General features: G+C 42.1%; 1 protein-coding gene across 1 annotated transcript; it reads right to left on the bottom strand.

Annotated features, from left to right (window-relative positions):
• Positions 1 to 23778: 23778 nt before the first annotated feature.
• LOC107378719 (LYR motif containing protein 1) lies at positions 23779 to 26186 on the bottom strand. Its single transcript, XM_054741325.2, has 5 exons — positions 26103 to 26186; positions 24907 to 25076; positions 24770 to 24830; positions 24214 to 24245; positions 23779 to 24141 (listed from the first exon to the last, which is right to left on the bottom strand). Exons 1-5 carry the CDS (start codon positions 26161 to 26163, stop codon positions 24028 to 24030), a joined length of 438 nt encoding a protein of 145 aa, XP_054597300.2. The 5' UTR covers positions 26164 to 26186; the 3' UTR covers positions 23779 to 24027.
• Between the last annotated feature and the right edge of the window lie 928 nt (positions 26187 to 27114).

Below are 27114 nucleotides of genomic sequence, written 5' to 3'. Positions count from 1 at the left end.
ATTGTTCTAACTTTAGAAATATAGTCGTAACACGTCCCCTTTAACACGTGCTTTTGTAGCAGGAAGTCCTTTACAGTTCTCCAGTCAGCCCCAAGACAAAATGCACATTGCCGTACATGAAGCATTAAAAAGGCAAAGCGAGGTTTAATTTATACATTTATTCTGATCACAACTGTACAGGAATGTATCGTCACAGCAGAAACACAACCGAAACCTGACCGTGGAACAACAGCCGTCACAACACATCCAGAACTCCAACAGAAATGTATAGGCTCAGATCATTTCCACTCAACATTTAGATTCCTCTTGATCATCATCATAGTTATTATTATTCACATAGAACTATCTGTCTTTCAAATATCTTTGTTTTAAAGAGCATGAAAATACAAGTGGACTTTTCACTAGGATGAAAACTGGTGGCTGAGCCACCGTCTGGCTTATATGAAGGGAAAACACTGAAAACTGGGGGCGTTGGGAGGAGTGAAGCCAACTTATTACAGCTTACCAGATTTTTTGTTATTTCATACATTTATATTAGCTCATGCAAGGCTTTGCAGTAGTTACAGAAGGTTGCAGACATTTGGGGGTTGACTTTTAGGCTTAAATCACTCGGACATCACTGACACAAAGGGGCGTTGTCAAAGAAATCATGAAGCTGTTAAACAAAGGGAATAGATAAATACGAAGGCACGGAGATTTGCAGAATAAACACCAAATTTAGTAATAATGGTGATAAAAGAGGAAGACGAGAAGGAGGTTAAAGAGCAAGTCAACCCCTACCAGATTCTAACTCCACCCCCACTTCATGTTTGAAAAATGCAACAAATGCTGTTGCCTGGCAGACCGAGAAGGCGGAGCTGCTAACAAATACACACACACACACAGCCTCACGACTGCATTGTGACATCATAATGTACCAGTTTACATCATAGCATACCTCTTAGCCAATAGCGGTGGCAGATTTAAATTAGAATACAGTGCAGAGTTTTTACCTGACAACGGCACAACACTGACAGTTTTAGGCAGAATATTTAAATTTTAACTAAGATGCACTGAAGTGCCATATTATTGACGACACGTGTCTGCAGCACGATTAGACACTTGTTTATTTAGTTTATCAGCAAAAAAAGTTTATTTGCTCTTTAAGTTGATTAAAGGCAATTTTACTAACCAAACACTAGAGGGCGCTTTAGGAGGGCCTGTTTTAAACCTATGTGTGAATGTTGATTGGATGGGCTATATAAAGCCTTTAAATGTAATGAAATATAATTTTGGAGGTGAGCATGCGCTGACGGCCGATCACCGGATACATGGCAGCATTTGAAGCTGATGGCAGCTCGTTAACAAACATCCACAAACAATTAAGACACATTTTCGCCTAATTTATTTACTGACAACGCAAAAAATAATCTGGTAAGTATAACTCACTCAATCTGGAGGTAAGTGAAGAGAATTCAGAAAGTTTGTTAAATTATATTGACGAAGTTTTCGAGTTATTCGTCATGGGTCCGAAGAAATCAGCAGCTGAGGCTGAAACACCTGCTGGGACCAAGAGGAGCCGTCCTCAGGACTCGCCTGAGGCCTCATCTCCCCGGAAAGACGTATTAGAATTATTAGATTCTATAGATAAACGGCTTCTGGGATTTGAGGGGCGACTTCATCTGCTCGAGGTTCTTCACCAGGAGTTTCAGAACCTCCGAACATCTCTGGAGTTCAGCCAGGAACAGGTTGAGCGGCTCGCTGCTGAGAACGCGTCTCTGCGGAAGTCCGTCTCTTCCCTGGAAGAGGGAATGACGCGGATCACCCTGGACAACAAAACTCTGAAGGAGACGGTTTTGGACCTTCAGGCCCGCAGCATGAGGGATAATTTGGTGTTCGCAGGTCTGCCGGAGCAGACGGGAGGGGCGGAGAACTGCGAGCAAACAATAAAGAACTTTCTTCAGACAGAAATGAAGATACCCGAAGAAAAAGTTAAAAACATCACATTTCACCGGATACATCGCCTTGGAGCTAAAAGAGGAGACAGCAGAAGACCTCGTCCCATCGTGGCTAAATTTGAACATTTTAAGCAGAAGGATCTTGTTAAAAGTCACGGAAGAGAGCTCAAAGGAAAAGATTTCAGTGTGAATGATCAGTTCCCGAAGGAGATGCTTGATCGACGCCGGGTCCTCTTTCCGCTGTGTAAAAAGTTTATCCAGGATGGGAAGAGAGCTGTCATCTCGGTGGATAAGCTTTATGTGGACAATAAACTTTACAAGGAACGAGGAGTGACTGACTGGCTGTTTTAGCCCAACATCAGGTCAGACATTTATTATTCTTATCAGGATTCACTGGGTTTGATCACGTCAGGATTAAACAGCTGCTAAATCCGTTTTGTAGAAGATAAGATCACCTGTTAATCACCACCCCACACCCCTATTACCTTTTCTTTTTAGTTCTTACTTCTTTTTTAACCTATATCTGTACCTTCCCTTCCTTTTTACCTGCTTCTGTACCTTTACACCTGTATGGCACAACCACACAACTTTCCAACACTGCGTCAGACTCGACACACACACGCACACGCACACACACACACACGCACACACACACATGCACACGCACACTCACGCGCACACACACACACACACACACACACACACACACACACACACACACACACACACACACATATATATTAAATTCACAGCACAATATCATAATTTATGCGTCAAATAATACAACCACAAACACTGTTGGATCTTTATTATTATTCTTCTTATTATTATTATTTACTTTTTTGTTATTTATTAACATACTATTTATACATTTATATACTTATTCCATCTTATTCACATGAAGGCGTCATATTTTAGCTACTCACACACACATCTATGGGTGCACTAAGGTTTGTCTCATGGAACGTACATGGGGCTGGCTCCACAGAGAAGAGATTAAAAATTTTTGATCAGCTAAAGAGAGTGCAAGCAGACGTAATATTGTTAGAAGAGACTCATAGATCTGCCACATCCGCAGATGAACTTAAAACACCTGAGTTTCCCAGCATGTTCTCTGCCTGCTATAACTCTAGGCAAAGAGGTGTAGCTATTTTAATACACAAAAACATCAATTTTACAGTATTGGACACAGTTTCTGATCCAGAGGGTAGATTTATAATGTTAAAATTATCTGTACAGAACCAACGCTTATGTATCGTCAGCATATACTGTCCAAATATTGATGACCCTCCATTCTTTCATAATTTTTTCTCTGTACTCTCCGAACACTTGGACTGTCCACTTATACTTGGAGGTGATTTTAATTTTTGGATGAATTCCTTAACAGACTGGCTCAGTACAGCTGGGACTCAGCGCAATTGGCAATCCACTAACATAGTTAAACAGTACATGAGTGATTATGGGCTTTGTGATGCATGGCGATCTCTTCATCCTAACTGTAGAGAGTATACTTTTTTTTCGCACGTCCATCACTCTCACTCACGTTTGGATTATTTTCTAGTCAGCAGCTCATTGTTGGCTGACATTTCAGACACTGAGATACACCCCATAGTTGTCAGCGACCATGCTCCAGTTTCTTTAACTCTGGTAAATAAAAAGACAATCCCATCAAGCAAAAACTGGAGGTTTAATACATCACTGCTTAAAGACGAAGGTTTTATAGAATTTTTTAAAAAGGAGTGGGGTTTATATTTAGAACATAATGACCTGCCTGGAACATCAGCATCTATTCTTTGGGAGGCAGGAAAGGCAGTGATGAGAGGTAAAATAATCTCTTTCTCATCACATAAGAAAAAAACGGAAAACAAACGTATTCAGGAGTTAGAAGAAATCATCAAGTCTTTAGAGGCGTCCACAGAAGAAGAGTTAATGAGCAAATTACGTAAAGCTAAATTAGAACTTCATGGAATTATTGACAAAAAGACACAATTTTTAGCACAAAGACTACGAATAGAAAACTTTGAACATAGTAATAAATCAGGTAAATTCTTAGCTAGCCAATTAAAAATAAATAAAGAGAAAACTACCATATCTGCTGTTAAAGACTCAACCGGGAATATAGTATATGACCCTGAAAGAATAAACAACACCTTCAGAGACTTTTACCAAACGTTGTACTCACCACAGATAAACCCATCAGATAATGAGATCAATGAGTTCCTTGACAGGATAACACTTCCTAAATTATCAGACAGCCAAGCTACAGTCCTGGACTCGCCACTAACATCAGCGGAGCTCCAGGAAGCCCTTAAATCCATGACGAATAGGAAAGCTCCAGGTCCAGACGGGTTCCCAGTAGAATTCTACAAAGAATTCTGGATCATTCTGGCTCCAATATTTTTCAGAATGGTGAGGGAAATCGAAGAGAGCAGCAGATTACAGCCAAACATGAATTCAGCCAATATTAGTCTCTTGTTAAAACCAGGCAAAGACCCGGCATTTCCTACCTGCTATCGCCCAATTTCTCTTATTAATGTTGATCTCAAAATAATTTGTAAAGCCCTGGCCAAAAGATTAGAGAAGGTAACCCCCTTCATAATACACCCTGACCAAACTGGTTTCATTAAGGGTAGACAATCACCCACAAATTCACGTAGATTACTTAATTTGATAGATTTCTCTTACAGTAGAAACATAGAAACTAGTATATTATCTCTAGATGCAGAAAAAGCTTTTGATAGAGTTAACTGGAAGTTCTTATTTGCAACTTTACATAAATTTGGTTTTGGGAACTTCTTCATAAACTGGCTACAAACATTATACAGTTCACCAACAGCACGTGTCAGGACGAACGACCAAATGTCAGCTAGCTTCTGTCTTAAGAGGGGGACCAGGCAGGGATGCCCACTCTCCCCCTCACTATTTACTATCTTTATTGAACCACTAGCAGCAGCAATTAGGCAAACAACAGATATTAAAGGGATAAAGTGTAAGAAAATAGAACATAAGATCAGTCTTTATGCAGATGATGTTTTACTCTTTCTCCAGAATTCTCAATCCTCTCTCTCCCAAGCAATAGAACTGATAAACTCTTTTTCCAGAGTTTCAGATTACTCTATAAACTGGTTAAAATCCACAGTTCTACCAATTAATTTCTCATTTGTCAATTTGCTTAATACACAATGGGAGTCAGGGAATATCACATACCTGGGAATTAATATCTCTCCCAAGTTAGCAGATCTAACCAAACTGAATTACATCCCACTTTTAAGGAAAGTGGAAGATGATCTTGCAAGATGGAAATCCTTACCAATATCACTCATGGGGAGAGTTGCTAAAATTAAAATGATGGTCTTACCCAGAATAAATTACTTATTCTCGATGATCCCAAACAAACCTCCAGCTGACTGGTTTAAATCTCTGGACTCCTCAATTACTAAATTCCTTTGGCAGGATAAACCTCCACGAATTAGCTTAAAAACGCTTCAGAAGACCAAAGACAGAGGAGGACTGGATTTACCCAACTTTTATTATTATTTCTTAGCCAACAGGCTGCAATATATACCAAGATGGTTGCAAGATAACCCATTAGACGAGTCCTGGTTAGATATAGAACAGACACTTTGCAATACGATAGAGCTTTCAGACTTACCATTTATTAGCCCAAGCATAAGAAAACATGAAAGCTTCAAAAGTATTAGTATCAGCACCTCTCTGACAGCATGGTGGGAGTATCTTAAAATGACAGAGTCTTCACTAGTACCATGCAGACGCACACCTATCTGGAACAATCCTGACATTTTGCAAAACAACAAAATGATGAACCTTCCGGACTGGAAAAATAAAGGAATCCTATACCTGGAACACATATATGAAGGATTGGACTTCATCCCATTTAATCAAATAGTCTCCCAATTTGGAATGGATAAGAATAGCTTTTTAGAATATCACCAAATTAAATCTGTAGTCAAACAAAAATTTAAGCTCAATAAAATAGAATTACAAACACCACCAAGGGTATTAGACTTTTATAATCTCAAACCCCCCAAACTACTGTCTAAAGTATATAAGACACTGTCCAAAATAGACGATAAAATTGCAATCCCTATTGAAAAATGGGAGGTGGATCTATCAGTTAGCTTTGACCAGGACTTCTGGTCCCAAACTTGTTTAAAAACTTTTAAAATGATCAGACACCCCAATTTACAATTAATTCAGTACAAAATTCTACACAGAGTACACTATACAGGTCATCGGATGTTCAAGATGGGGTTTGTGTCGTCTGACACCTGTACACACTGCACAAACAACATTTCTCACAATTACATTCATGCACTGTGGTCCTGCCCACCTGTCCAGGAATTTTGGGGTAGAGTATGTGAGGATCTGTCAAAATGTCTGAAATGTCATATTCCCAACTTCCCCTTCTCTTTGTTTACTGGGACAGCTGCACGAAGTCCCGATTGCAACATCTTTGGTTCACGTGGCTCTGACTGCCATATGCATCGCTAAGAAAACTATCCTCTTGAATTGGAAAAATAGAGAAAGTCTCTGCATTAACCAGTATAGAAATCTTTTGTTAGATCATATTGCACTTGATATAGCCTCTGCTTCCACTTCAGATGAATCTCTCTGGGCTCCTTTGATCGGTTCCATCACATAGCGAGGGTGGGGGGCCATTGATGTTGTCCTGCGGGATGGTGTGGGTGGGGGTGGGGGTGGGGGGGGGGTCTGAGTTTGGAGTATCCGGATGTTCCCTGGAGGTGGGTTCACTGGGGGTGTCTGGGACTGGGGGGCTGTTGCCCCCCTCTGGAGGTGCTTGGGTTGCCTCGGGGGGTGGACTGCTGGCGGTTGTGAGTGGGGCCCCTTGGGGATCTTGGCGGCGGCCATGGGTCACTGCCTGGCGGCTGCAATGCCCCTGGGCGGGTCTGGGTGGGGGCCTGGGGGCTCGGGGTTTGGGGGTGGCCGGCCCCGTGTGGGGATCTGGGCGGGGCCTTGGGGGTCGGGTCCTGACATGTATGCTGCCGGGAAGAAGGCAGGAACACTCAGCAGTGCCTGGCCCGGGCTCGGGGGCATCAGGTAGACCTTGGCTCCTCTGCCGTTCCATCACAGGGGAGGGGGAGGTCCAGGACGGGGAGGACCAAACCTTACCTGGATGTCCCATGTCTTATATATTCTGGAAGTTGTGCAAATGCAGGGGTGGGCATAGATATTCTGCTGGGATGGGGCTGGGTTGGTGCCCTCGGACTCCGTGAGGCTCTGTAATGCTGCTGCTTTGGGCCCTGGCAGGATGGGCTGGGGTCTCCATGCCCTGGGTGGCAGTTTGACAACAGAGGTGCCTATTGGGGCCAGTAGGGGAGCTGGCTCCCTGGAGGGCTAAGCCCAACCAGCCATTCCTCCCCATCCCCGCATATTTCTCTCCTCCTGCTCCCTCACATCATCACACAAACATACACATAGGACCTTGGGGGGTGGGGAAGTCAGGGAGTGCGGGTATGGACCCCATTTCCGCATTCCTGTGGCAACCTGCCCCCCAATTTTATTTGCACCTTATACACTTCCACTGACGACATTCCACACAAACACACACTTAGGGCCTTGGGAGTGAGCACATTCAACGGCATTTGGCAGGGGGATATTTCAGCCTCCTCCCGAGTGCCGGTGCCCACTTCCAATTTTAAACCGCACTTAGACACTGATGGCCGAGGGTGTAAGTGGGGTGGTGCGGTGGCATCAGCTGGCATATGCCAGATGATGCCCGCACTGCCCACTCACCACAGCCATGGAATACACCTCATGATCACACAACACTATATTGGAGCAGGTGGAGGGAGACTAGGGGTCTTAGCCACCTCTGTTGTTGCTAGGCTTCCTGGGGCTGGAGGGAGATCTGGCTGTCTGGTTGGGGTCTGGGGTGGTGGGTTGCTGTGCTCAGCGTTGGGCGGGGGAGCCTGCTCATCAGCACCCCAGCAGAAAGGGTCAAACTCTAGTTACCGGTGATGGTTGTACCCCATGTGCAGCAGTACCGGGACCAGAGTTAATAGGGTGTGTATGGGGAGCATGAGTGAGTGTCCGGCGTGCATTTTTGTAAGTCTTGGGTTGTATGTGCATGTGTGAGCATGAGGGAGGGAGTGTATGACTGTGTTTGTGTATGACTGTATATGTCAGGTGGGGCCTTTGGGTCCTCCCCTCTCCTGGAACTTCTCTTGATGATATAGATCTTTGTCCCCCCTCCCCCTGCCACACCTGGTGTGGGGGCTTGTGCCATGGTCTGCCTGAGTGTTCGTGGCAACCGGGTCTGGGGGTTTAAGATTTTGGCATCTGCCTGATAGATCCCAGTGGCTGCCTGGTGGGGTCTGGGTCCCTGGGCTCTGCTGGGTCCCCGGCGGGGGTGGTCACCCCTGGGTCCCGGGTCGCTGGGTCCCGGGCTCGGCCGGCTAGGGGGTGGGAGGCTGCGGGCGGGCCTGTGGGCTTGCCGCTGATATCTCCAGGGACTCTGCCGGCTGCTGGTTGTGGCCCCCCGGGGCGATCCTCTCTGCCTCTCGAGGGGGGCGGGGGCCTTTCTGGTTGCAGTCTCCTTGGGGTTCCTGCATTCTGGGGCAATGCCTGGATCTCTGGGACTTGGAGCTCCCCCCGTCTCCTGCGCATCTTTGGGGGGCGGATCTGTGGTCCCTCACACTCTCTGTTGGACGCTCCTATAGAGAAACCTTAAATAAACAAGCGCGTGTACACACACAGGTGCTCACATGGTGCTCTCAAAAGTATGGGCTTGGGCACGTTCAACACATGTCTTAAGACTATGGGGGCACTTAATGCATTGTGATTTATTATCTTGATTCTTCAGTTAAGCAATGTTGATTATATATATATATATATTGTTTTTTTTTTTTTGTTTTTTTTCATCAAGTTGACGCAGTGATAGGTAGATCTTGTTGTATTGTTGTTGTGTCCCTTTTTTGTGTCCTTTTGTTTTTTTTTGTCTTTTCTGCAGGTTTAGAAGCAGACTCTTGTTCATTGTTTATTTTTGTGGACCCCCCCCCCCCCCCCCTCTCTCTCTCTCTCTCTCCACCTTTTCTTTTCCTTTCTCTTTCACCTCTGTCTCCGTGTCTGGTCGGAATTACAAAGCATTCAACAACAATAACAATAAAGTTTTAAGTATCAGGCGTGACATTAAAAGCAAACGCTTTGATGCTCCACCTGAGAATAAATCTGTAAGGCTTGTCACCAGCATTCAGACATCAATTCTGCTTGCTTCACAGCCAGACAGGACACGGTAAAAAATAAATAAATAAAAAAAAAAAGAAATATAATTTTGAAACCACTGTAATCCTGCTTAGGGATTAGATCACCCCACTCTCTGGGCCTGAGTTGTTCTGGTTTCAACACGACATCAAGGAACTGCTGTATTTGTTGTTGCTGCCAAGCGCCTTCACACTGAAATCCCCAAATATCTCAAAGACTTGTAGAAAATCAGAATGCTACTTCAGAACATTTTTGATTAGAACATGCAGAGAAACCTGTTTTTGAGAGCTAATCCCAGTAAATGCTTTATTATAAAATAGCTGAATAGTTATTCTGAAATCTGCCAGAGCTGATAAGTGACGCAGAAAAGGAATTTCCACAGAAGTTTGAAAAACAGAGCGTATGAATGGGAACTAAATATAACAGCTATTTATTTTTGTTTGGCAGAAACAACTGACTGTGTTTCTGGATGTAAGCTGCTGCTGTGATTGATTGTGTTAGATAGGTTCTGCTTTGAGGGGATTTTGACACCTGTCAGGCTCAGCAGCTCACAGATGTTGAAGCGCTCATGAGCTATGCATCATATCAAAGATGCTGTAAAAATGGCTGAAATTTAATACTTAATTGTTCCGTTCTCACTGATGCTCGTTGTTACCGACTGTCCCAGCTGTGGCTCTGATGGAGGCTGAATCCATCCGACTTGTGGAGCTGATTTCAGTTCCGTGAGGTCCAGCTGTGAAGCTTCATCAAGTTTTTTAAGTCATGTTAAAACAGCTGGTTCTCCTCCCATCTTCAAGATAAAGAAAGTCTCTCAGACAAGAAATGTTTACCACTAAAACAAACAAAGGTCTGTTGGCTCAAGAACGCTGGAGACAATCAAGTTTAAATAGGAAACTTGGTTTGATTCTCCAACAACAACATGGAAGTTTTACTAGATCTGGAATCTGTGTGGCCGCTGGAGACAGATAGACGTTTCTCTGAGCTGCAGAGGATTACAAACAAGATTAGTTTTTTGCCTATAAACTGGTGTTATACAATATATTGAACCGAATAAACTGTGAGTTTAGGCTGAAATGAAATAAAAGCACACACACCTGTTAAGATGTGTGTGGATAACAAGCAGCTAACGTGAGGGCAGCAGCAGATCCAGATGCTGGCAGCCCACTGATTAATCCCACTAGTCTCACTTATTAGCCGACTCGTGGTCTGGTGTCTGCTCTGCTGCTTCATCAACACCTCTAGGGTCAGCATGCTTAATGCAAATTAATACAATAATAATACAAAAGGGATTAAAGGGACAGTGTGTATTTTCCAGGCGAGAGGGGGCAGATACCTAAATCGTTGCAAGCAAACAGTATTTCTGTGTTGGCGTACGACCTTACCAACGGATGCCCATTAGGGTCAAAAAGCCCTGGGGAGTGCAAACTTCAGCAAAATAACAAGCACACAGAGGCCCTTTCCTCACTGGCAACAAGTGAAGAGATAAATGTTTAAAACAACAATTAGGAATGAGGAAAGTTTTGCAACCATTTGTTATGACATGGTTTGAGGAATGCGTTTAACCCAAGACATGCAGAATCACACACTCACAGATCTTATGGTAAAAAAAACAGAATCTTTATTTTAAAACGGGAACTGAAGGTGCACTGGAAAAGCCCAGTGGAGATCGAGAACGGGAGCGCAGCGTCTGAGGAGGGGAGAGCAGATACAGGTGAGTCCAGGAAGGTAAGTCTAAACTTGGTGGGTGCAGAGAATAGACTTGGGTTATGCTTGACGTATTTACTTTCCGCTTGGTGATGCGGCTCGCGAATGGAACGTGCTTCACAACTTGCAGCGTTTATGGTTCATGCGGCTTGTCTCTGCGGTGAGCCAATATTCTCCCAAACTGTAGGGGGCAGCATGGAGCTCTACGGCATGCATCCGACACTACACCATAGTAGAAGTAGAAATTACTGCTGTTTACAACATGGCATTCCAGCATTTTTTAACAGCGTCCTCGTCTTTTCCGACAGTGCGAGCTATTTCTCTCCAAGAATTATTAACATCATGTTGATCACGGTGATCTCTGAGAGCTGAATCATACAAATGTCTCTATTTACGAACCTCTGCCATACTAGTTCTTGCCAGTCCGCCATGTTTTTCCGTGTTTGACCGTCCACGTGGTTAGAAAACTTCCTAGATGTGCGGTGCGGAAAGTTTGGGCCGTGCGGCGGCACGGTGGAGGGGCGTGGTTGTTAAAATGACGCAATTTTGCAGCGCGGAGCCGTGCGAACCTCGTGAACGCCTCAAGCATAAACCAAGCTTTACTAGGAGTGGGGGAGTGTAGGAACGAGGGACGGTAGGTTGGGTGCCGGGGTGAATCCAAGTGGGGTGTCCAGGAGAGGGAGCGAGAGGAGAGCAGGAGAGCGGGCCGGCCGGGAGGAATGGAGAACGGTGAGAGCTGCGTCCGGAAATCCTTTGGGGGCACAGGTGAGTAATCCTGAGGAGTCGCAGAAATCCAGAAACGTTCCAAAACCTGGTAACGGGTAAGCACAGGGAAAAGATCCAAAGGTTCACAAAAAATCCTAGAAACACTAGAGCACAAAATCCAAGAGTCGCAAGAGGGAAGGAAACTACCAAGCTGTAGTGATCATCCGGTGTCGAGGAGTGTTCATCCTCAGCCAGACCCGCTGATAGCAAATCAGCTGCAGCTGGAGCCTCCCTCTCCTGAAACACACAACTCAAAGATGGGAAAATGAGAGGAGTACTCACCCCGGCACGTGACATGTTACAAATCATTAAATGCATTTTGTCCTCACAGGCTCCCATAGAAGGAAACATGGCATCCAATATGGCGTCGCCCAGAGACTTGACCTGTTCCAGTGTATTTTAGACCTGATTTTTATGGTTATATGTTACAAAGCTGCCAATATTTTTCAACAGTTGGGCATAATTTCATTTTCAGCAGCATTTTGATGGATATTTCCAGAAATGAATGGTAAATGGAAAAAATGGTAAAAATTACACATTGTCTCTTTAACCTGCAACTTTATCAGGTATGTAGATGAAAGACACAACTCAAAAACCTTTATTAATCTCACAATCTTAGAGATCTCATAGAAATATTGTTTTACAATTAAAACTCTTCTCTGAGCCTCTGTAAAGCACTTGAAATGTTGTTGGGGCTCACAATTACCCAGGAGCCCTGAAGAATGGCCAAAAAGAACCACATAAGGAAGTCCTACAATGAAAACACTGTTTTTTCTCACCCACTGAGCCAGGACACGAATATTAAACTAACACTAGATAGTTTTTTAAACTTGAAGCTTGAGCTTTAACGTTGACCTCAGTGATTGTTGAGTTAGAACCTTTACCAGTTTTATATTTGATACCACTCTGCTGCCCTCTACTGATCAAAAACCACATTTGATACCTTTGCGGAGTGGGTAGGTGTCCTAGGGGGCGCTCTTTACCGGCTTTACGGCTGTTAGCAGTAATGGCAGTGGTTAGCATTTTCACTTTGCTGATCGTCACTAAAAAGCACAAGAAGAAGAAAAAGAAGGTTTGCTTTTTCTGTTAGCATCATGGCAGAGCCTGGAAGTGACAGTAGGAGAGTAACGAGGCGAAGCCTTGAGCTAAAATCAGAGTGAACATCAGCGTGGTCTACTCTAGTTTGAGGGAGCTAAAGGAGGCTACAAAATCAAGGACTGATGTTAACCTGGCTTTGCTGCTACTGGACTTGTAAGTAATGAAAATCTTTGTCCAAAAATGTGGATCTTTTTACTTCTTTTTTTCTGTGTTTTTTATCTGATTGAATTTTTTGTGGTTCTTCGTGTTACACAGTGCAAAAAGAGATTGTTTTTACATGTTGGGGTTATTAGGAGCGAACAATTCGTAAGCGTTAACTTACTTTTGGATTCTTCAATAAATTCTGTAAATATGTAAATAGTTACTGATTTATTAATTAATTAAGATATTCTTAGATATACGGGGCACCATTCCCCTTTTTCCGGGGAAAAATTGAATCCAAAACTCTTATCAGTCTTTCTTGAAGTTCGTAGAATCCTTGGAGCAGAGACTTCTCTTCGACACAACAAAGCTACTGGAGACGAAAATCTGAATTTTATAACGTTTAATTAACAATTTGTCAAATGAATAAACAGTGGCATAAATGAATAATAACCATGTGATATAATAAAAGGATGTATATTCAAAATAATGTTCAAGGTGTTTTGTGTGTATGTAGGATGTATGAATGGGGTCCTTTGTTCTCACAAAGGAGTAGTGTGTGTGCGTGTGTATGGATTCAAAATGGAGTCTTGAATACAAGATGGCTGACTCCTTTGTCTGGCTAAAGTGTGGGTGGCAACTTGCACTTTAACTTCCAAAGCACTTAGAATCAGTAGTAACTTAACCTTAAATCACTCAAAACATTTCAAAGGATCATGCAACAACACAAAAGATTAATCACGAGTTAATATCCTTAGTTTATCAGCCTGGCCATGGCCGAACATTTAAAGATACCAAACAATGATTAATAAGCAGTTTATTCTTTCAAAATGACCCGAAGGACGAATTTGGAACGAAAGAGGAAAACACGAAGCTACTTTTTAAGCAATAGACGCGGTTTATTGCTTATTCTGGACTATAGAGGAAACGGGAGAAGAAAAGGAGAGAAAAAAAATGAGTTTTCTGATCACCAAAGCAGCAAGGCGTCCCCCGCTGTTATGATTTGACGGTTCTCCGTTTTTCTCCGCAGTTTCCAGCGTCATCCGTCGGTTTGATGCTTTCTCGTTGTTTGGCTCCACGAGTGTTTCTCCACCGCTGGACACAAAGAAAACGAAGTTCCTTTTGGGCTGAGTTTGACAACTTACAGCGTTTCTGAGAGCTGGATGGAGTTGTTGTTTCTCTCCGCTGGTTCTGTGTCCTCAAACATCAGCTGGAGGGGAGCAGAAACGAGCAGATCAGCGGTCCCGTGGGCTCAACTTGGCTCTTAGAGCTTCCGCGTGCTCAAAGAAGTCGGAGCGTTCGACAAGCGTGTCCTAACCGCCAGGTATCCTGGGCAAAAGAACGAGGTTTCTTTGTCTCATTCATGATTTATAGTCTTTGAAGTCGCGGGAAAGCTTCAAGCTCCCGCCTCCCGCACATGCGCAGAACGTGTTTCTGGTATTAGGCGGTGACATCATCCCAATGCTTCCGTGTGCAAAGCATCATGGGAAATGAAGTTTCTTGGCGCTGATGTGATTATTTGCTTTTCAGAGCAATTTAAGCACAGTCATTTTGGAGAAAATCACTGCATAGTAATTTCCTCATGAGGTCAGACCCTCAACATACCTTTGCTGACATGTTTCGACATCTACTGCCACCTTCGTCAGAGCAAACGCGATGCTGGCGGCGTCACTTCCATTTATCTGTGAGCAGCAGAGGATGATGTCGCCCTCTACTGTCCACGCCTTGTCCGATGATGACCAAGTCTCATGAGTGGTCCCGCGTGTAAACTCATTCGTCCCCGTTCATGGTCCTCGGTCCACATCTCCTTATCTCAGTCGCTTCTTTGATCAGTCTTTTGAATGTTTGTTAGGGTTTGTTTTGCTCCATTTATTGGACTGGGACAGCACACGGATCATAAACACAGAACAACAAAGAGCGGAGCATTGCTTTTGCCTTGTGTGGCTCGGATTTGCAACAATGTTGTTGTCGGTTAAAACTGAATTGTGCTCCAACAAAAGGACATTTTAGTGAAATCTTCCTCATCGGCGCAGCTCAACAAACGGTTAACCCACTGAGGAACAGCACCGGCCATGTTTGATTTTTCCAGAGGATCCAAACATTCCTCTTGTTCACCTGTGAAAGAGATTTCAGATCTTTGGACTACTGAGAGCTCGCTGCTTTGCTTTGTTCTGACAGTGCAGAGGTGTTAAATAACAGATAGGGACAATAATATTACCACCATGACATCTGGGCTTCAGCTGGGTGGACTCGGGTGGTTCTGAAAATCACTCTAAAAAGTAAGAGAGATGATAGTTTTATGAGTTATTTCTTTAAACATGTTACTGGATTTCTCTTCTTAGTGGGTTTTGTCTCAGCTCAAGTGAAAAGAGGGAAATTTTAAGATTTTAGAGGTGAATGTGAGCTGAACTCACAAATAAACCACTCTCCAGTTCAGATAACATCACTTTGATTGGAGCGGGGTCCCACCAAAGAAAAGAAAAGAAGCCCGGTGACCTATTTCTGTGTTTAAAGGATACGTTTAAGGATTTCTCATGCAGTGACTGAGAATCTAAAGGCACCGTGCATTTAAAACACTCATGAATGCATCGTTTTAACGCACCTTTGAGGACAATAATTAACATCACCTTGTCCATGTTCTAACAACATCTGCAGATTTGAGCTTTTTATTCAACAAAACTCTTAGACGTTTAATTTCTCAGAAAATATTTGATATTTTTTTCTTTTCTGTTTAAAACTGAACGGCTGAAAAGGAAAGAGGAGGTTTCTACTCAAAGCCGTTCACCAAATCCACCACCTGAGAAGCGTTTGGCAGGTGGCGAAGGCCTCTACGTGCTGTGACTCGCCCTGATCCGCTCGCCCACGGGGGAGAGGAAGTGAAGGACAGGAGACACTTCAATGAAAAACACTATAATCAGGTCTGAAAGGCATTCAGCCCATCAACCTGAGAAAGAGCCAAGCATGAAGGGTTTTCATTGGAGTATTTAAGCTGCAGCCACCCTTACTGGCACCGGGTGTCGAGAAGCTAATGAAACTCTTCCAGACACCGTTCCTGTTATTACAATATTTGCTCTGTCATATTGTAACACATCATGTGATTGTATTAAAATAATAATAGCCTGAATCCTTGTGAGGATTGTAAATCCTCAGAGAAATCAGCAAATAACCACCTGAAGGTGATGATTGTTTAGTCAGGCATGAGCTGACTAAAGGAACCAAAATCCATCAGAAATCCAGTTCCCATGTCCAGTTTCAGTTTCTTCAACACTGAAGAAAAAATATGTTTGAATGATTATTTCTAATTATAATCAGTCACTTATTCATGCGGCTGAACATGAAAATAGTCTTCTACACTAGGGTGACCATATTTACATTTCCAAAAAGAGGACAGGGGATCTGTGCCTACTGATGACGTCACACTACGGCAACGCCACACCAACCACGCCGGAACCCCATTGGCTTAGGGGTACAATTAATATGAAATTCTGCCAACAAAACGGCTCTGAAAACAATTCATGCCTCATTTTTTGCAGAAATTATTATACTACCTCATGTTTATTATGGGATGCCATTTGTAAAGTCAGTCATACTCTAACAGCAGTTTTTTTTTAGCTTTTCATAAGAGGAATAAGTGGGAGTTCATTTTTCAGTCATATTTTCACCTTGTTATTCGTACATTTATAAATGTTAAAGTTCCCAATGAAATATTTTGTTAGCAAGCTAAATATATAATTTAGAGTTAAATGTTTATTTTACAAATTAAATATTTGGGTCAAAACTAAATGTTTAGTTTGTAAAATAAATATTTTAAGTACTAAACAAATATTTTACTTGACATAATTTATTTATTTACTTTAAACTTGACTTTAATCTCTTTATGTTGGAATTCTGAGATTAAAGTCAGATTTTTTTCTTTTATTTTTGCTTCTTTTCAGTAAGTAAAGTAAGTAAGTAAAAGTTTATTTATAGAGCGCCTTTCACAGATTTAAATCACAAAGCGCTGTACAACATGATAAAGATCAGGGCAAATACCTCTAACCAATAAAAACATCAGAAAAGCAATAGCAGTGATAAAGTAGAAAATAAAATCATGAGTATAAACAAAGTGAAGGTGTGAACCCGAACAAAGCCATCTTTTTGAAACATTTAGGGAGGGAACGCCTGGATGAAAAGGTGAGTTTTTAGATGATTTTTAAAGACCTCTACTGTGTTAGAGAGACGGAGATTTGAAGGTAGACTGTTCCAAAGTCTGGGGGCAATGGTCTGAAAGGCCCTGTCCCCTTTGGTTTTCAGTCTGGTTCGAGGAACAGCCAGGAGGTTTTCAGATGTGGATCTAAGGTTCCGAGAGGTGGTGTGTGGGGATAAAAGCTCAGATAGGTAGCTTGGAGCCTGGTTGTCAAGAGCTCTATAGGTCAGCACTAAAACTTTAAACTGTATTCTATATTCTACCGGGAGCCAGTGGAGGGACTGTAAAACTGGAGTGATGTGAGCTTGTCTGCTGGATTTGGTTAGGAGTCTGGCTGCTGCATTTTGGATGGCTTGAAGGCGTGAGAGGGAGGTTTTGCTGAGACCAGTAAAAAGAGCGTTACAGTAGTCTAAGCGTGATGACACAAAGGCATGGATGATTTTTTCCAGATCTGCAGTAGAAACCAGTTTACGGACTTTTGAAATGTTTCTCAGTTGAAAGAAACAAGAGCGGGAGATGGTTTTGATGTGTGAGTCTAAACTTAAAGCTGGATCAAAAATAACTCCCAGGTTTCTAATGTTGGCCTTGGCTGATGGGCAAAAAGAGGCAATTTCTTGCTCGATTTTTGGCTGAAGTTCCGGGGGTGCAGCGATCAGGGTCTCTGTCTTGTTAGCATTGAGGACAAGAAAGTTGCTGGACAGCCAGTTACTGATCTGATCTGGGTCAAGGGTGGCCAGCCTGTCCAACTGGTGTGGCATAAAGGACATATAGAGCTGAATATCATCAGCGTAGATGTGGTAGGAGATGTCTGGGAAAGACTGAATGATGCCAGCTAGGGGAAGAATATAGAATGTGAATAGTAGAGGCCCTAGAACTGAACCTTGTGGGACCCCGCATGTTAGAGAGGCAGTATCTGAAGAGAAGGTTTCTGACTTCACTGTGAATGTTCTGTTTGTGAGATAGGAAGAGAGCCAGTCTAGAGCAGAACCTGAAATCCCAGCCAGGGCCTTTTACCTGTTTAGTAGAACGTTGTGGTCTACAGTGTCAAAATATGCACTGAGGTCAAGCAGGACCATGACAGAGCATTTCCCTGCAACAGCAGCCATCAGGAGGTCATTATGCACCCTTACTAGAGCAGTCTCAGTTGAGTGCTGCTTCAGAAAGCCAGACTGGAAGGGGTCAGAGATCTTTGACTTGGAAAACCAGGATCTGAGTTGGGTTTCAACAACCTTCTCAAGTACTTTACTGATGAAAGGTAGCTTAGAAATGGGCCTAAAGTTACTGGTGGAGCTGGCGTCAAGGTTGGGTTTCTTTAAGAGAGGAGTCACTTGTGCATTTTTAAAGTAAGATGGAACACAGCCTTGGCTCAGTGAGCTGTTGATTATAGTCAACAGAGATGGACTGATAGAGGCAAGGGACCCGACTAAAACAGAGGGAGGTAAGATGTCTGAAGAGCATGATGAGAGTTTCATCTGACTGATTATTGAGGCTAAGTCATTTAGTGTAATTGGGGAGAAGGAGGTGAAAGACTCTGAGCACTGGGGGGCCTCCCCTCCGGGGGGGGGGGGGGGGGGGGGGGGGGGGACCCGCTGGTGGAATGCTGGATCTCAGATTCAGCACCTTGTTTTCAAAAAAGTGGAGAAATCTGTTACAGTCATCAGTTGAAGATAGCTGAGCCTGCTGCGGAGGAGAAGACACGATACTGGAGATGGTGTCAAACAAAACCTTAGGATTATTCTTATTTTGGCATATGAGGTTGCTGAAGAAAGAAGACCTGGCATTTTCTACAGCTTCGTTGTATGACTCGAGAAGTTCTTTAAAATATTCGCGATGAACAACCAGACCTGTCCTCTTCCACCGTCGTTCCGCTTTTCTATAGGAGCGTCTAAGATCAAGAATCTGGTTAATCAGCCAGGGTGAACTAGAGGCACTGGAACTGCGGCTGGTTTTGTAAGGGGCGACCTGATCTAGGATTTTGAGGCAGTGATCATTAAATGAGTTGGTAAGGAGCTCTACGTCATCAGAGGAAGGAGGTACAAAGTCAAAGAGGGAGGAGAAATTTAATTTCAGTGGCGCTAACCTTCTTCCTACAAATTAATTAATTTGGTCTGATGAAAATATTTAGTTTTAGTAGATACCTTGAAACGGCCCTGGTTGTTGGGCTGCAGGTGAGCTGGTTTTTATCAAATAGATAAATATTAAATGCTTATAAATTATTGTTTTATTTGAGTAAAAAGGTGTAATGGGATACATCTACTTAACGTTTCCTTTTCAAGCTTTGTTTTGCTTTTATTTGATTATCTTCCTATCCTGTCTGTCTCTGATTTTCTTGCATCTCCTCTCAGTTCTGCAGCTAAACTGCTGCCTGACCATTCACTTTTTCACCCCATGAGATACGTTTGAACTAAGCACATCAAAGAGGTTTACTGACTGCAGAAACAGTGGAGTGTGTGCTACGCGGCCGTGTCAGTGAGGGGAAATCACAGCAGCACATTGATGAGCTCCGCAGTAGCGGAGCGCGTCGGGCACGGATAAAGGACAGAAAGTACTAGAGAATAAGAGCGGACGTGAACGATTGTGTGTTAATTATAACTTTTTTGGTTGCGTCACTTTGAGAATTTGTCGTGTGCAAGATGCAGCTTTCTGGAGCGCATTGGCAATCAGTGCTCTGCTGCTCTAGGCTCAAAAGAATCCCCGGTACGCTGAGAGTCCTAAATAATGTAACATAGGTAGAAACAAGATCCATTTTCGGGCTCTCGCTGGATGTGTAAGATATTCAGATCCCTCGTAATTCGAACCCTGCTCCTGGATGAAAACCTGGATATTTCAATTTATGAACACCCCCCACCATGGACACCCCGAACACCTCGGACACACAGTGACAAGTGGACATGTCTGGAGAAAAGAGGACACATGGTCACCCTATCCTACACCTATCTCCTGCTTTAGCGTCTGACAGAAAATAGTCGGCAAAACGCCTGGATTTGACAAACCTGACAGATCTACGTCTCGCTGCGTCCAGGAAACAGCAGAGGACGTCTCGGCTGGTGGAAGCTGACCGTTGGTAGTGTTGAGAAGCTGTCAGCCAATCAGAGGAGAGATGTCCAAATATCAGGAAATAAGACTAAATGTTGTTGCCATGTTCTATAAGTCTCCACGCTGATACAAGCGCTTCTGCCCCCCATACGACATTCTTTCCAACCAGAGGTCACCGCAGATGTATTGAACGTGTAGTGTTCAATACCTTTAATGTATAAAACTTCTCATTTAAACTGTTTTATGAATAAATTATATGAGACATTGAATCACTGGTCTCAGCAGTCAGCTTCTTCTTTTTCTCTTTATCTTTTACTAAAGCACAAAAAGTCCAGCGGGCTGCCAGGTCTCTGCTTCATGGCTTTTAATTTCCTGTGTGTCTCTGTGTACCGACTCCAAATAGCTGACTGGACTGGGAGATGAATGGGTGCAGGCGGAGCGAGGGTCAGCCACTGAGCTTATCGATGGATGTGTGAAGACAGAAAATCTAGTCAGATGAAAAAAGAAACTACAGTGGTTTATAACAAAACTGTTGTAGGGATCATAGATATACATCACACAGACGGGAACGAAGCTAAACTGAACTTTTCTGTAAGACCAATCACACAGAGTCATGCCTCCTTCTCAGCAGGACGCCATCGGATTTGGGAATGGCTCAAACTCCAACTCCTCAAATAGTGACTCTAAAGGGTTCTGATGACATCTGTGGGAAGCAGCTCTGATCTCCGGAGACCCCACTCCCACATTCAGCAGTTCAAGAAAGGCTCTACAGCCGTGCTTCTGCTGCTAATGTGTCGATAGGAAGCTGCAGAAGATGCAGCTCTTCTTCATCTCTATTCTCTGTGTTCATTCAGAAGACCGTGCATGTTATTGATGAGTGCAAAAACAAATCTCCATCAGCACCCCCAGCTTTATTTGTGAAGCACATTTTATACACAGAGGCAATTCAATGTACTTTCCAGGAGCAAGAACAGCTAAATCAACATGGCAGCATAATTAAAATACACAAATACATTTAGACCAAATTAGAAACACAAATTAAATTCTGATTTAAGAATCAGATAAAAGGCAAAGCTAAAGGGTGAGCAGAAGGTGCTGCATAAGAAACATTTATTAATAAGCTCAAGTTTGAGGTAAAAGTTACTAGAGCTGGGGCACATGTGAGGTTATGAGGAAGAATGTGTGCTCTGTGTGCAGCATGGTGGCTAAAAGCAGCTTCTCCCTGTTTGGTTCTGACCCGAGGTTCTACCAGCTAACTGCTCCCTAAGGAGCTCAGATCCCTGCTGGGCTTACCGAAAGGAGATGTGTTTTGGCTCCATGCTACTGGGTGATTTATAAACTAGTAGTAGCATTTTAAATGGATTCAGTAGTTTACTGGTAACCAGTGTAGAGGTTTAAGAACAGGAGTGATGTGCTCGGTTCTCTTGGTTCTTGTTACGACTCTAGCAGCAGCGTTCTGAATAAGCTGCTGTTGCTTCACAGCTTTTTGGGAAGACCAGTCAAAAGACCATTGTAATAGTCCAGCCTGCTGTAGATGAATGCATGAAAGTGTTTCTCTAGGTCCTGTCTGGACATGAGACCTCTGAGCCGTGCTATTTGATGCAGATGACAAAACGCTGGTCTAGTTATAGCCTTAATGTGACCAGTGAAGCTCAGGTCTGAATCAATGATGACACCAAGATTTCTAACCTGAGTCTTTGTCTTTATTCCTCTGGAGCCACGTTGAGCAGTAACCTCCATCATATCCTTCTTATTTCCAAAGACCACAACTTCAGTCTTGTCTTTGTTTAACTGGAGGACATTTGCCTGCATCCAGTCATTAACTTGCCCCAAACACTGACAGAGTGAGTCTGGGGGACCACAGTCACTAGGTGATAGAGCTAGGTAGATCTGGGTGTCATCTGCATAACTATGATAGGGAATGTTGCATATGACCGGACCCACCCAGGTCATACACGATAACAACGGAAGCACAGATTTCTGCACAGTTTACACAAATGTTGGACATGTTTAACTGATGACGTGGACAAAAATGTCTGAAGCAGCAGATCTTTTGGTTTCAAACTTAACCAGCTTGTTTTCAACGTGTGCAGCTGAGGATAAAACAGGTTTAGTAACATCAGGTTTTTAATGTCAGGTAGATGTTTAGTCTCATCAGGCCCTGTTACCATGGCAACGCGAGCTGAAAACTTTCTGGGCTGAAACCTGAACATGAATAAAATAAAACAAAATAAAAACAAGGCAGGTGAGCGAGTCTCTTCTCCAAAGGTTAAACTCTGTAGGGTTTCCTTCACAGCATCTTCGTAGCTCAGATTGATGCCGAGCTTTACTTAACCAGAGATAATCTTGTTTGTGCACACTTAACTTTAGTAATTAAGGCGATTTATTCAAGTTTTCTTTTCCTCTTTTCATTGGATTTATGTTTCAGTGTTTTCAAACATCATTTCAAGATTATCTGTAAAATATTTCACTTTGTCATGTTTAAGACCTCATCTAAAATCTGCAGCTTTACAAGAACATTTATCTTCAGTGAGGGAATGTTTTTTTTCCAATTCTAATTTTGTGTCAGAAATGAACAATACCCCACATGCACTGCATGCTTTCCAAAGAAAAAAGGGAGATTACAAAAGTTGCACACTCCCTTTATTGCATATTAGCACTTTCTGCAGTTGTTTGTATTTTTGCATTATGCTTTTCATGTTTGCAAGTCTTTCAGTTTGTCAACCTTTCTGCATCAGTTTTAAGACAAACTCCTTGCTTGTATTAATGTGGCAAAAAACATGATTCTAAAACAGAGAAGTGAGAAATGCACTGCTGTTGTCGCCCCCTTTTGGTATCGGACAGGTGGTGCATCAAGAGAGCTTAAACTAAAGCTTTGAGCAGTGCAGAGTAACGAGATATTTAATCTGGATTATTGACCACTTTTTCACATAATCAACAGGACGTTTGCTTGCAAAGGACACCGACTCCAGATTTCTCCCCATGTTCCTCCACCGTTAGGATGTGCAGTGAACTGATGAGGCAGTAAAACATTCAGTGTTTGTTTAAACTGAAAGGTGAGAAAATAAAGCTAATTAAAACAAAATGTTGTAATGTAAACAGATTATTTACTACCAGGGATGTTCCTGCTTCCTTTTATTATCTTTAAAGTTCTGATGCTTGTTAACATTTCATTACTTGTTTTCACTGTTTGAATTTACATGTTATACATTATAATTGATCATTTTAGTAGGTAAAATCTGTGCACATTATCCTCTTGTAGACACAAAAACAAAAGGTCTGCAGGTCAGAAGAGACGAAGACTTCGCTGCCATCATCAGCAACTAGAACAGATAGATAAGAGTGATGTGGTTCTAAAGTCAGACGATGAGCTGGCGAGGAGGAGGAGGTTCAGGACGATAACAGGGGAGCTTCTGCATCAGCATCCTTTCCTAACTGGTGAAAATTTGACCAAAAATGACAACAGGGTAACCTTTAAGAGTAGGAAACTGTTGTTCAGTAAACACCGGATGCTACCTAAACATTTCAATAAAGAATAGTTCATTTTGGTCTAAAGTCAGACCACTTGAGGTGCTTTTTGGTGTCAAACCTGCAGCTACATAAATATTTCCATCCTAGATTTTGCATTTTTAGCTAAAATATTGTTTAAGCTTAAAATTAGTCTGCAAAAAATCATCAAACCAAAGATCAAGACAGTTTATTGTGAGACATTTAGATAAATAACATTTGATTCAGACTGCTCCTTTATGAGACATTTTACTGAAAACTGTCAAAAAATATCTACAATAAATAAAAAACACACACAGCTGCTCTTACATCAATAACAGCACAACCTCAGCACAGATTATCTCCTGGTCACTGCACTGCAGGTTGCTGTCCTTGTTGATCTGAACTCCAGACCAGGATCCAGATTAGATGTCAGGTCTCGTCGTGTGACTGTAAGTAAATTGGTTTGGCCTGCTTCCTGAGGCGCTGCTGAGCTCGCAGTTTTCTCCCTTTCTGAGTGGCCAGTCCCAGCGGTGGGAGGTACGACTGCAGGCAGGTGATTGGATCACAATACAGTTTGTCAGAAGAAACACGTTTAAAAAAATCCAGATTACTTACTGCTCTTGGATACGGATTCCTGTAGTGCAAACCTGCAAAAAACAACAAAACAATAACCAGCAACAACTGTGAAGTATGGCTGAAAACAAGTTTGTCATTTTTAATTACAACGTTTATTTCTAATAAACAAAAACTGCTGAATTGTGTTTACCAAATGTAATACTGGAGCACTTTGGCTGCTTTCTTGCTAAGTCTATAAAATCTGTCACTCAAAAATAAAATAAAATAAAATAAAATAAACAAATGCCTGGACGCTGACTTTTCAACACCGAGGGGAAAGCTGAGAAAGCATTAATCTGAATGATCGTTAATCTAAAGATGACAAAAGCATTTTGGATGATTTGGGATTTATTTTCCCTCTGGGATTATAAAATGATTTTTCAATTGGATTGAATTTTTATTTTCTTCATGTTTACCTACAATAACAGTTTATGTCCTTCAAAGTGATTCTGAATAAGAGAAACAATAAAAAACATGAAACAAAATCTAACTATACTCATGCTGTGTCACATTAGCTATTTATTAGCACCATCTTGCTGAATCTCTTCACCCATACCTATTTCTATCCTTGCTTCACATTCTTCTAAACACCTCCGTATTAACTCTTCATCTTTGAGCTAAAAGAAAACAAACAGCTGATCATTAATCTCAAAACTACAACAGACCTGTGAGCCAAGTGCCGATGTTACAAACCTGTTGGTTCTGTCGGAAGAGTGTGTGGGCCTCCTGCACGATGTACTTCCTCTCAGCCTCGGTGTCATTTTGAACGCCGCTCTGTGCCTGCCAGGTCCGAGCGATGCGAAACACACGTCTGTAAAGAGACAGCACTGTGCTGCGAGTGGGCGCTGCCATCAGATCGTAACCTGGACGTCAAAAAAATCTGAGTTTTCTTGAGAGAATCTCAACATTTGACTGAATTTTATCATCACACATAAAACTGTTGCAGCACTACGGGAGAATTTTTTTTTTGAAACACTAAAGTTCCCTTGGGAAAAACATGACTTTTAATCTTTAATTTTGCTTCTAAACACTCTCTTTTATTTTCTTCCTTTCTATATGCTAGTAGAATGTAATTTTCATTTACCTATTTGTGTCCTTTTGACAGTTTTAATGCCATATCTTATTGGTGGCTTTATTTGACCTTATTGTTTATAACCTGCATCTGTTTTCTTAGTTTTAATCTTAGTCGATGCCGTTGTTCAGCGCCTTGGCCAGTTGTAATGCTGTGTTGAAAGTGCTCTATAGATAAACTGGTATGGTGCTATCTGGAAGGCTGCATGTTGTTGGTTAACATCTGTTTTTATACATGTCTGTTGTTTATTAGTGGTAGCTTTACATGAACTATTTAGCTATCATGAGAATGTAGCCTTCCAAAACCAAATGGGATAAAGAGACAGCCAATCATACATCTGAGTCCCTGTAAGACTGCATGAGTCAGCTTTATAACTTCTCTCTGTGTGTGTGTGTGTGTTTGTGTGTGTGTGTGTGTGTGTGTGTGTGTGTGTGTGTGTGTGTGTGTGTGTGTTTGTGTGTGTGTGTGTGTGTGTGTGTGTGTGTGTGTGTGTGTGTGTGTGTGTGTGTGTGTGTGTGTGTGTGTGTGTGTGTGTGTCCAGATTCTAAATTGTATTTTAATCATTTTATTAGAAGCTAAATGTTGCTGCTAATGTTTTTACTCTACAATCGGTGCAACACAAATAAAAGCTGACACTGAGAGTTAGCATGTTTGATTTTCTAAAACGATGACATTCGGCCAGAGTTCACGCAAGAAAAGCTAACTAATATAGTGTAATGAGAAAATAACCTGACACGGAACTAAATGGCAACATTAATATTAAATGGTTGTTTTCTGCTCGTAAATACTGAAAGCTTCACAGGAAAAAACGACTTACCGGTCTTATTTGAAGTATGTTTGAAAGCAATAACATTGGCGTCGCAAAAAAATAACAACATCGGCGTCGCTTGATGATGACGTTGCTTGAAAACTTAAACTTTATTGAAAAATAGATACAAACAAAATATTGTGCGCATGTTTTTCATGGACTGAAATTATTTTATGTGAATGTGGGACCAGAGTTAGCAGCAAATATAACGAGATGAATGAAACATTTATTTATTTATTTATTTATTTATTTATTTATTTATTATATTTTTTTACTTTTTTATTTTTTTAAGATAATGAATGAAACATTCATTAAAACATCTCCCTGACCGTATCTTCCTCAGATGAGCTGGAGGTTAAATAAATTGTTGATCATTTTAACAACAGCCTCCACCGACTGTGATGGTATTGTTGGTTTAAAGGATTATTGGTGGTATTCTAAAACCATTAACTTACATAAATAATTTATCCTTTCAAACTGGTTTCCTCTGAAAGGCAATAGCCAAAAGGTTTTAGCAGGATAATAAACATCTACAACTAAGGCCAGTGTCACTCCTTCCACAATGTTCAAAAATCCTGGAAAACTGTTAAAATGTAAATCAAATCAACTTTATTTATAGAGCGCTTTCACATGGCCAAAATGGACAAACAAAGCGCTGTACACCAATAAAAAGCACCACAATAGGACAGAGAAATGACCATTAAAATACAATAAGAAATCCATGTAAAATACAATAATAAATCCGTTTAAAATACAATACGAAAACCTGACTGCAAGTTCACAGTCCAATATCCGGCCTACTTCCCCCAACTTCAAAGTCCAAACGCCAGCGAGAACAGATGTGTTTTTAGTCTTCCTTTAAAGGTTTCTAATGACTTAGCCTGTTTTACATCAGCTGGCAGCTCATTCCAGAGACTTGTTCCAAGTACTGAAAAGGCACTACTCCCACGAGACTTCAGGCTGTAACTGGGCACAGTTAGTAGTCTCTGGTCAGCTGACCTAAGGGAATGCATAGGGACAT

This window comes from Nothobranchius furzeri, chromosome 5 (assembly GCF_043380555.1).
Source record: "Nothobranchius furzeri strain GRZ-AD chromosome 5, NfurGRZ-RIMD1, whole genome shotgun sequence".
Lineage (NCBI taxonomy): Eukaryota > Metazoa > Chordata > Actinopteri > Cyprinodontiformes > Nothobranchiidae > Nothobranchius > Nothobranchius furzeri.
This window is presented reverse-complemented; position numbering and strand designations above follow the sequence as displayed.

Bases quoted from the DNA above. Each gene is read 5' to 3' on its own strand.
- LOC107378719 (XM_054741325.2), bottom strand. From the start codon at position 26,163: ATGTTGTTATTTTTTTGCGACGCCAATGTTATTGCTTTCAAACATACT. The intron at 25,077-26,102 runs GTAAGTCGTTTT...TTTGACGTCCAG, and splicing joins ACATACTTCAAATAAGACCG to GTTACGATCTGATGGCAGCG. The intron at 24,142-24,213 runs GTAAGTAATCTG...ACCTGCCTGCAG, and splicing joins GGAATCCGTATCCAAGAGCA to TCGTACCTCCCACCGCTGGG.